We start from the raw sequence: 12,257 nt of genomic DNA, 5'->3' as shown, positions 1-12,257 counted from the left end.
ATTTAAATATAGGTGCAAACGTTAAAAACTGGGAGTTATAGGCTATTAATAATAATTTTCGATAAAGAAGAGAAACTAACTTTGGTATGAGATTGTAATACGAACGCTGAGCGAAAATGCCTGCACTGAAGCGATCCGAAGCGAACTCGTTTTTGGAATCGGTTCATTCGAACGAACTGTTTCATAGAACCGTATGAAAAAAGCCACCCTTTTACAACCCTTAAGTGGCATATAATGTACTTTATATTCTGATACATTGGTCATATTTATATTAATGATTGTGTTTTATCGTTATTTCATATTCTACAATTGTTGCAGCATGGTTTTTGTAAAAAAAATATTTAGAAACGAGCCAAAATAACACTGCCAAAAATGTATGCTAAAATTCTACTGGCATTATGTAACCCTCCCGCTTTTGTAGGTTTAGTAAAATGCGTTTTGAAAGCATCTCAAAATAAATTTACAAACAATTTGTTCAGATGGGTGATGATTGAAAAGATCCGATTCAAAAGAACGATTCAGATATCGCTGCTGCAGCGATTGGCAGACTTTTTGTCCAGCCCCCTCTTCATTACACCACCCATGAGCTCATAATGCACCACAAACACACTTAACCCCAGCTTTTTACGGAGTGTTAGATATAATCAAAGGAAAGGTTATGGATTCAGAAGGGGTGGAATTGAATGGAGATGCTCAAGGAGGAGCTCCAGGAGCGGTGAGTGATTTTGAACATATCGGTATCATTAACGACCACAAACGCGTCCGCCGATGGGATGTTAGTTTTAAAGTTTAACGCATTATATTGGTGTATTGGTGAAAGCCAGTCGGGTTAGATAAGAACACACCTGCTCGATGATCAACATAAAAGCTCAAGCGGCACAAAAGCGGTTCAAAGTTTTGAAAGAAAGCTCTTATTCATTATACTGGTGTTTCGCTTCGCCGCGTCTAGACAGATGAGATCACCAGGCCTTGTAACACTCAACAATGGGCTGTGAAAGACTAGTAAACTGTCAGTTTAGAGGACACATCAATAACTCACATTTAAAACACGGTATTAAATGCAATGCATAGCGATCCAGGTAAACACCACCGGTGTAGCACTTGACATAACAGTACTTCCATAAACATTAACTATATGCAACAGAGTTAATGTTTATTAATGTTTATATGCAACATTAACATGCAACAGAGTTTTTTTTTTTCGAACGGGATTCCGTTACACTTTCTACTTGTTTAAAAGAAAGAAAGAAAATTGTACCTTCAATAATATTATCATAAAAGCATTAGCTACTTGTATTCACATACTTTGTTAAGTAAAAGGTAATGCATATTTATTATTCTGTATTTATATGTGTGGAATGAATGTTACATATGTGGCAAGGCCATTACAGTTAACTAATTAACTATTTACCTTACTGAAGCATTTTTAAGTTCATTTTCCATGAAAATTAAACCGTAAAACCATAACGGATGGATTCTGTATTGAGCAGGTTTGACACTTTTACACAAAAAAAGAAAGAAAAAAAGTACAAATTAAACAAAAGCTTCTAGAAATAAAGCACTGTCTAAAGTATAGTATAGTTGTGACTATTACTAAAGTTACTGTGCATTACTTTAGGGTAAAATATAGGGGAAGTGTATTTTATGTGTTGTGGAAGTTTTTCCAACTCCTATAATTCCCATCTCTAATGTTGTCTGTTAATCTAAACCTTACATTTGAATGTTTGTCTTCCACTTCCATTAATGTTTGCACTAAAGAAAGGTGAGGTGAAGTGGTTAGAAAGACCAGAGGAACATCTTACCACCAGTGGATTTTTTTTCACCCTGAAACACACCAAATCAAACATATCATCATTCCTGTGGGCAGCACCAGGGTTGAAGACACTGTGTGTTTAGGCAGACTGAAAGGGCAGTGATTTCTCTGTGGCTTAATTCTATGCCAACTCCATTTGCTTTGGTATGATGTAATACTCGAGTAATATTTTAGAAAAGGGCACCATTGATTGTAATTCCAGTGCCACAGGTCCATAAATAATATAGCCGCAAAGAAAAAAAAATACACTCAACACAGAAGGAATGAGCAAAGGTAATGGTTAAAAACATAAGTGTACTGTACTTCTAGGTTTGTTGATTGCATTACAACTGCATATCACTTCGATACAGTGTTTCTGAACTAGTAATGGCAGCTGTGCTGTACAAGATACTCCATCAGTGACGTAGTGAAGTGGTTCTCCACACGAGGGATGCAAGTCTGGAAAACAAGATAAACACATTTTGAAGACAAGTACATCGTGCTAACTGTGCTATATTATAATTGACTTTTTCTGCATTTTGCCACCTCATGCATGGCTTAATTTGAAATAGTTATAGAATGTATTCAATAAATGACGGCGCAGGGTTGACATGTCCTTATTTTAATGAATACTTTATTTATAGGAAATGGTTCCTTTAAGTGTTGCAAATAACTTTGTTGGCATTTCCGGGTTGTTGTTTTTTTCTTATATCCAATGGCAACCAATAGCAGGACAGAGAAAGAGGAAGAGACCCAAGGCTGGTACGTTGAGATAACTGGTTTAGTTTTCTACAGGAAGGGTGTTATATAAGTGTCTGCATCTGAATGTCATTGGGGATCATGGAAAGAGAGTGTTTCTAATTTCTTTGCCACTCCCAGCATAGGCACAAGGGTCCCTTGTGTTGGGCAGCTGGACTGAACCGTACCCAAAGTCAACCCCTGCCCTGCACTCCACTGAAGAGCCTGGAGAATACTATAGTGCAGTCAAGTCTCAACCAAATATGAAACACTTTCTGCCTTCTCAGGCTGCTGCCTCTCTGGTGAGAGTCCAGTAACACAAAGTAGATGTAATAAAGTGACACCAGAATGACATCAGAGCTTGCTCACCTGCAGCCTGACCTCTCCTCTGCCATAATAGAGAAGAATAGTGCTTTTGTGTTCACAGAGCCACATTAGCAAGAGGCATACAGACAGAGCTCATCCCCTTACTGTCTTAGAAAGCTAAATCTCATGGATCACATGACCAGCTGTGTATTATCTCATTTAAAAAGAAAGGGATTTCTTGAGATAATTCTTTAAGAGGCCCTTCATGCTTAGCCAAAAGTACATTGTGAGTTTGATGACTCAAAACACTTCAGGTATATTACTCCAGCAACAAAAGGAACTAGAAGAACAAGTCTGTTCCCGCTTATACATAATTACAAAAAAACTTGTTTTTATGAGAAAGTGACAGACAAGGCTATTCTGTAACATTTAGATAAGGTGACTCTGCAACCTATTTTTTTTTATTTTTGTTCCCGTCCTATACTTTTTCCTGTGAGTAGTGGCCATAACTCACAGGTGGCCACCTCATGCTGAGTTTAGAGTTCACGTATCCTATTTATACATTTTAATTGTATAAACTGTATTGATTCTGAAGTGTTAATAGATTTGAGCTAATGGATTAAGTATAATTTAATGATACTACAATCATAGTTAGAATGTTTTGTTTTTGAGCAATTTTACAGTGAATCATACTGTGTTTAACATATTAACATTCCTAAATGTGACTATGCAAGACAACTGAATTGACTTTTTAAAATTCCTCTTAGGTAGGAGTGGGCGATATGAAAAAAATATTATATCATGTTGTTTATATATATATATATATATATATATATATATATATATATATATATATATATATATATATATATATATATATATCATGATTCAAAAAATTTTCACAATTCTTTGTCATGTTGGTTTTCCTATTTCGCAAGTTGTCTGCGCATTACAGCCAAACAAATTTCACTATTGTAAAGACAAAGCCTTTCAAGGTAAAAAAAGAATGGGAGATATTTTGGCCAAAGGGGGAAGATAAAAAATCTTTGTTATTATTTTTTAATAACAAATATAAAGTAATAACAAAGATACACATTACAGCTACACTTAATATACAAATAAAATAAACAGTGCTTTATTTTCAGATCCAATAGGTGTATTTAGCAGGAGCACTGAAGAAATTGAATTAACAAATATATATATATGTAAACTCATTCCTAAAGCAACTGTATTAAATTTCTTTAGTCAAGAGCAGTGAGTGATTTTTCGTAAATTTGTTTTATTAACGTTAAAGGAATAGTTCACCCAAAAATAAAATTTCTGTCAGCTGTCTGTCAATTCTGTCATAGTGTTTTATCTTTATACCACCATTTACTCACTCAAAAGTGATTTTAAACCTGAATAAATTTCTTTGTTCTTCGGAACATAAATGCTATTTTGAGGAACGTGGAAAACCAAACAATTGGTTGTCCACAAATATCTTATTTTGTGTTCAGCACAAGAAAGAAATTAATACGGTTTTGGACATTGTGACAGCGAGTAAATAATGACCGAAATGAAGTTTTAGGGTGATCTATCCCTTGACAGTAGGCTGCATGTTTAATAGGCGTACTGTCGCTTTAAGACCTTCATGCATCTCTTTATACAGGCACATTCAAGTTTTTCTACTGTTTAGTTTTAGACATAACCAACTGAGACATGTAAACCTAGTGTGTTTTGACAGTATTAGCGCAAAATATAACTTAATTCGATAATCAGGCACTGTTTAACAGGCTTTAGTGCATGCGCTTTGGGTGTATGCGGCGTTCAGAAAGAGCACAGGTCAGACCAGAGCGCGAATGAAACATGTAAAAGCACATGCAAATAATGAGAGAGTAACTCTACCGCAGTGTTAACACTGCTGTGAATGCATGTAGTGTGGTACAGTATATGACGGAGGCGCCAGAACTGCAGCTGATAGAATATGTGCTGTAGCACAATACTACAATATTTCTTCAAAAGCAGACCCTGGAGACATTTTTATGGTCCACTATCAAAAATCAACATATCGCACACCCCTACTCTTAGGCGACATCATGCTTGCTTTTTCAGATTTCAAAGAACCCTTAAAGGGGGGGTGAAATGCTCGTTTTCACTCAATATCCTGTTAATCTTGAGTACCTATAGAGTATTACTGCATCCTTCATAACTCCAAAAGTCTTTAGTTTTATTATATTCATAAGAGAAAGATAGTCTGTACCGATTTTTCCCGTAAAAACACGACCGGCTGGAGGCGTGACGTGTGGGCGGAGCTAAAGAATCACGAGCGCGAACAGGCTTTTGCGTTGAGAGCATGTGGAAACTGTGACATTACCGTGAGGGAAAACCCATCATCCAAAACAAACCATGGCTAACAGTCAGATTCAGCCGTTTTTTTATGATCCAGAATCAGATCCTGAGGCTGAAACTGAACGAGAGCAGCAGCAGCAACGACTCGCTCCGAGCGGGGCTCGAACCCGGGTCTCCGGCATGGGAGGCAGACGCACTAACAAGGAGGCAGAGATATTTGAAGCAGTTTTACTCACCGCCTGCGGTTCCAACACACGATCGTGACCCTTTTTCGTTGGGATTGCATCATCCTTAAGAAATAAACGATACGCAAATCCGTCGTCAAACTGGGCCTTGTTTGTAAAACAAGCATCTTCGAAATGCAGGGAACAAACACAAACACTTGCACAACTCCGTTGATGCTCTGTAAAAATAAACTCCATCCACTGGTCCCTTAATGCTGTTTTTTCTTTGGTAATCTGTGCAGGGTTGTCTTGCCCTGGCAACCAAAAACACAATCCTTTTGTGATTTTTCGCGACGCTCTCGCTCTGATCAGTGTAACTTTTTTTTAAGTTTTTAACAGTGTAAAAAACTCTGTATGCATGAAATAGCATTTCACCCCCCCTTTAAAGAAAACAGGCAGCCGTCTCATTGTAAGCCAGCTTTTTAAAACTTGAACTTCTTGACCGCTTGTAGTCTGACATCAGACTCCTGAAACAAATAATTTTAAGGGTTTAGTGTTTTTGTCCAACTTTTATTTAATAAATAATAATATTATTATCTTTTTGTTATTGTGTTAAACTGTTACAAAAAAAGTGACTCAATTGCTAGAAAGGTGTCATTTGCATTTTCATAATTTTTCCCCCAAACATTTAAATGGTAAGGAATTTGTTTACGTGCCACTGAAGTGTAGCTGAAATATTGTTGTTTCAACAATTACAGAGGGTGAATACGTGATTTTGAATCATCATCACGTCATAATGTTGATTCAGTGACATTACCTGTTTTTTTATAATTCAACATTTTCAACATTAACTAAGGGTGAATAAGTGATGCTGAACCATCATCCTTTCATGTTGATTCAGTAACATCACCATTGTTTCTGTTTTGTTCATAATTCAGTTTCTGTGGTGCCGAGGTTTCTAGTGACTGCCAGTGACCCACACTACACTTTTATTTGAAACAGAATTAAGGAAGGAAATCAGGGCCAACTAACCACTCTCCAACTTCCCTTCACATGCTTCAAACATCTTTAAGAAAAAAACACAAATGACTTTCAGTTCCTTCTAAAACTGAGAAATATGACCATAGATGACCCATCACTCAAATTTTTGAAAAATAGATATTTAAGGTCAGAAAACGACATTTTGCAAGAGTCAAATTCTAAAGTCTCACAACTCTGGTAAATCTTTCTTATGTACTCATTACCTTCTCTCATTCCCATGGATGTAGTAAGTAACATCATGTGTGTTTTCATGGTTGTGTTTAGCGTCCTCGGCGGAGCCGCTGGTCAAGGAACGCCCCACTTAACATGAACCATTACGCCAATAAGAAGAGTGCAGCAGAGAGCATGCTGGATATCGCACTGCTGATGGCCAACGCCTCCCAGCTGAAGACCGTCCTGGAGGTGGGACCCTCTTCCTCCTTATACATTCCTCTCATCAGCCTCATCAGCATCTCCCTCATCCTACAGATCATCGTGGGGGTCTTGCTTATCTTCATAGGTGAGAGAAGCTCATCCAAGTTCACAGACTTCAAAATATAGAGACAATAGTTATTTTATGCATGATTAGGTTAGTTTCTATAAGACAAAATATTGTTGTTGGTACTGTCATACCCTAATTACTAGTATATAGTACTTCATATTGCATATAATTACAGTGAAGTATAAAAATTATTCAGTGACCAATAAATATTTATCACCTTTTATAATACATATTGCATAACCTTTTAAAAAAACATCTGAAACTATTTAAATGAAACCTTTCAAACTGGTATGTAAAACAGCATGCAAAAATAAATTTCTAAACAAGTAGTTCAACAAAAAGTGAAAATACTCACCCTTGTGTTTTTCCAAACCCATATGAGTTTGTATGAACACATATAAGATCTGAAAAATGTACATGCTGTCCTCCGTCATACACTGAAAGTGTTAAGCACTGAAAGGGACAAAAAGCAACATAAAAACATCATTAAAGACTTTATTCCAAGTCTTTTGATGACATTTGATATGTTTGCATCAAAAACTGATTCAAATATATGCCTTGCATGTTTGAAAGTATAAAAAAACCAGCATGGATGTTTTGCTGTCATATTAAATTTCATGTGTTCTATGACAGAAAGAAAATTCTTTTTTACATGATACTAGAACAGAACTTTCAGTACAGAAGTTCCAGAGAGGTTGATCCTGCGTTTAATATTTTAACATAATTATATCAGATAATAAAAGTCGATCCTGCAACACTTTGGTATTTCCCATTAAAAATGTTTTACTTTCACTTTTATTTTTGTCCACATAGTGAGAGTAAGAACCTTCTTAATTTGAGAAAGAGGTTTCAATCATATAAAGAAATTCTGTCCCGATTTGAGAAATATTTATATTCTCAACCCAGCTTCCTATTTCTAGCCATCATTAACGCTCTAGTATTTCCTTAAACACAACTCTGTGCTGTACACTGGAATTGATTGTGAACACAATCACGCTCTAATGGGTGGAAAATGGGCTTCATCTTTAGTATTGAAAGTTTTAGAGTAATTATGCAAGTTCTTTCAAACATGAGTGGTGTTGGAGATTTTAACACCTGTACTACAGAACGCTGGACACCATATAATTCTCATTTTCTTGGCCCACTTTTTTCATATTTTACCCTTTCACTTCAAAATGCTGTTAAATCAGTTTAAAAACCTTTATCTAAAATTTTCTGAATTGCTGCTGTTATTGCTTTTGTTCTACAGTGAAGTGGAATCTGAATGACACAAGTAAACACTTCATACTGAATCTTCTGGAGAACATCGTCACAGCTCTCGTCTTTATCATCGTAGTAGTCAATATTTTCATCACAGCATTTGGCATCCAAAGACCAGAGGACACAAAAACTTAACTGGCGACTGGTTACCTACATATATAGTTGGACATTTATCATCAAAAACTTTTTTTTTAATCCCAAAATGAGGTAATAACATCCAAAGTACTATACGTTGTGGACCATAAATTCAAAATTGAATTAAAAAAGTGCAATTACATATAATTGTTATGAATTATTGTTTAATTATATAATTTACATTGTCACAATGTATTAAATGTGAAATTGGATCAAATATGTTAATAGATTTGAGATTTTGAGACTGAAAATAATCAAGACAGACGTACAGTAGCGCCTGAAGTCTACAAGTCTACCTGAAAGCCTCTGATCACTGTCTTCAGAGGAAATGGACTCATTTTATGTGGTTCAACTGAATGCAACTCTTGCACATGGCACACTTTTTTTTTTTTTTTACTGAAAGGTCATATTTAAAGGTATTGCTGCTTGAAGGATAACTTGCTTCCTAAAGTCAGAACAAGGTACTTGTGGTGCAAGCTGATCATGAATATATTGAAGAGAGTTTAAATCTTCTCTTACAAACTTCAGTACCTTTACAAAACATGAATCCTAAATCTGATTTGCCATAGATACACATCAGAATACTTTTATTAAATCCTATCACAAATTTATATTGTATTAGTAGCCCAAAAACGAACTTGATATGCATGTTGTCTGTTTGCATTGATGCAGTAAACACTGAAATAAGAGCGCCATCTACTGACGAGGAGCTATGGTACAGGCAGAACAAAGCATATTGTATGTAAATATATAAAATTTTGTATGGGTCACAATACTTGGCTTTGTCACATCACTTTTGCTTTGAAATATTTGTGACTTGATGTTTTAAAGTTATTTAGTGCTTTGATGTTTTGATTTTTGATGTGAATATTTACTATCCATTTTATAGGTTTATATGTTTCTTGAACTTTTTGTGTATTTATATGGATATTGTTTGTATAAATGACCAAAGATTGCCTTTTTTTCACTTGTAGAGAACAGTGTTAGTCCAATGAAAACCAAATAATGAAAAATGAATGCATTACATCATTATTTCAGTGCACAGATAAATAGTAGACCTACTTACAGTTGTTTTTACATTCAGTATTGCACACTGGTCTTCAGATCTAAAGCTGCTGCATTTATGGACAAAACAGTCATTCTGACATCAATAAAACTATTTTTCAGCAATCATGTTCTACTCGTCCACAAGTGTTTGCTCTGGTATATCAAGACAAGCAGTACATTAGCAACCGTTCCACAGTTTTAGTTTAGTTTCTAGGCCAAAAGTTTCAAATCGTTTTTACAAAACACAATTGCACTGCAGAAACAAGGCCACAAGAGTAATCTGATGATATGAACTATTAATACACAAAGCAGTACATACATGATACTAGTATAAAAGTAAACAAACTATATAAACCCATCTATTGAAATCTTAGCCCACAAAAAGGTATTACAAATTAACTCCTAATATTCCAAGATTCAGATTTACCTTTAGTCTTTATTGCCTTGCATGTCAAAATATTCTGACACATTGAGCTATTTGATTTGTCAAGTTTACCCAGTTTTGCATGCACTTAATGGTGTAGTGAACATTGTGTCCACATTTTACTAATATAATCTCTTTCCAAGTCCCAAGTCTTCAAGTACAATAAAAAAAAATTAATATAGCAGCTCTGTATTCAACTGAATCCTTAAGCGAAAGTAGCGAGTATAATACCTACCCAACATTTCTCAAAAGGTAATGAGTTCCTTCTGGTACTGCATATATATTTCAAATGCATGATTGTAATTTTTGAAAATGTGAAAAATGAAAATGTATTCACCCTCAGACCATGCATCCATCTGTAGATGAGTTTATTTCTTCACTGGAACAGATTTGGAGAATTTTATTTTATCACATCGCATTACATCACTTGCTCACCCGTGGATTCTCTGCAGTGAATGGGTACCATCAGAATGATCTACAAGTAATCCACCCAGTCCACTAATTAATGTCTTATGAAGTGAAAAGCTGCATGGCCTGGGGGTGAGTACATTTTCAGTTAATTTACATTTTGGGGTGAGCTATTCCTTTACATACATTTTCACAACCACTATGAATCAGAAATTATATGCTGCATTAGAAAATCTAAATGAGTATCCTCACAAAAATGATGTTTGTGAGTGGTTATGTGTGGGTAAACTTAAAAAACTCCTGACATGCCTCCTCTCCTCTGTCCTGCTCCGCCAGCCTGACACAGGTACTAAGATACTAATGTTTGGGAATATCATTATTGGAAAAAGAAGTAAAGTACAAATACGTACTGTTTATACTACAGAGAGCTGCAGCTATGATATCAAAACCTTGAAGACTAATTCACCATAGGTTCCCTTGAGATTTCCAGTTCAGTAAAATAAGGTTTGAGGTAAACATAACTTGATGACACTTAAACGTTTTGCTGCACACTCTCACACCCCAAACATGCGGTGAATGAGTCTTCTGGTGTTGACGATTGGTACTGTTCCTTTAAATAATCCATTCTAGTCACAAATATCATAAATGCTGTGCACATTTCAGCCAGAAGATGGAGCCACCTAATATTACTTCGAGCAGAGACACCGGGGAAGCAACACACTTTTGAGGTGGATTATTTCAATGCCTTTTAGCCAACAAAACGCCTTATAAATTCAGAAATACTATATCAACATATTATAGATCTTCTGAAATGCAATATATTTATCAGGGTTGACTTTAAACACACCTTAATGGAGCACAACGACAACTATCAAGCCGACAACTATCAAAACTTCTTTAGTCGAAGTAGCTAAATTTTGTGAGCAATGTGTATCCTATAAAGTACGCATTATAAAGTTAAAAGTATGTATTTATACTTATAAATACATAGAAGGGCCCCCCTGATCTATTTTGTTTGGAGGGGCGGAGACCATGGTGAGGATTGGCGGAAGTTTCGATCAAAGTGAGGGTATGGGGTTACACCAGAGAATGTCTAATATGGCGAGAAGTTTTACTCTCACTACACTTCTGGCTTATGAACTGGTTGCAGTTCCGCTCTGATTCCATATGAGGGCGCTCACAGGACGAGTGCAGAATGAATGGAGGTCAATAGCGGTAATACCCCTCAAAATCCACTTTTCTCAAGATATATTTTTTTTTGTCTAGTAATTTGAATGTTGTTTTCGAAAGGAGATGCAAAGAAATTACACATTGCTGGGTGTTAGATTTTTTAGAATCACTTATTTGCTTTAAAAAGTATTTTTAAATGTCAATGACGTCATACACCTTCACATTCATTAGCAGAATGCTAGCGTGTTTTGGGCAACAACAACTTAACCTGTAAGAAATCGAAAGGACATAAGTACTCGTTCATTCAACTTTCGACCTATAACCCATGTTGAACTTGCAAAACCTACAATCAGATCTGAGATTTCTCAACGGCAATCGGGTGAAAGGGACACATTTAGCCGTCTAGCCCCATAGACTCCCAATCATTTTGCACTCATGGCGATCGCCCCCAGTGGAACTCTGGTGCTACTGCAACCAAAATTCGGGAGTGGGAAGGCTCTCCGTAGACAGGTTCTGGGCAAATACAGTTTATATTTAGTGTAAAATCTAGATTCGATTCCTTTCGGTAGCATTGAAGACACGATATGCAGTGGGCGCTATACTTTATCTAAAACGATAATAATGAATATAATTTATAATAACGTTAATGTATAAATAATATTAAAGTTTAGGCTACACACAAGTTGACGTAAACAGTTCCGTTTCTTTGTGGAAATATTTTGTTCTTAATATCAGCACAACTCTGATGTTATCATTAGTATTACAGAACACTTTTGTAATATTGCTTTTATACAATAGTTCAAAAAAACAGTAATTGATCATTTTAAGTATATAGAATGGCGCAACCTGCTCCTCTGTCCAGGCAAATCCTTTCCCCACTCTTTCTCACATTTAGAGATGTGTTTGACCAAATTTAAGGACAAGACATGAATGAGTTGTCAATATAAAACTTGAAGCAAAATG

At 35.8% G+C, this 12,257-nt stretch overlaps 1 protein-coding gene across 1 annotated transcript; it reads left to right on the top strand.

Annotated features, from left to right (window-relative positions):
- Positions 1–560: 560 nt before the first annotated feature.
- Positions 561–9,416, top strand: LOC113055480 (ninjurin-1-like). The gene is made up of 3 exons (XM_026221831.1): positions 561–715; positions 6,634–6,868; positions 8,100–9,416. Exons 1-3 carry the CDS (start codon positions 659–661, stop codon positions 8,243–8,245), a joined length of 438 nt encoding a protein of 145 aa, XP_026077616.1. The 5' UTR covers positions 561–658; the 3' UTR covers positions 8,246–9,416.
- Positions 9,417–12,257: the final 2,841 nt, after the last annotated feature.

This window comes from Carassius auratus, chromosome 36, assembly GCF_003368295.1.
Source record: "Carassius auratus strain Wakin chromosome 36, ASM336829v1, whole genome shotgun sequence".
NCBI classification, from domain to species: Eukaryota; Metazoa; Chordata; class Actinopteri; order Cypriniformes; family Cyprinidae; genus Carassius; species Carassius auratus.
This window is presented reverse-complemented; position numbering and strand designations above follow the sequence as displayed.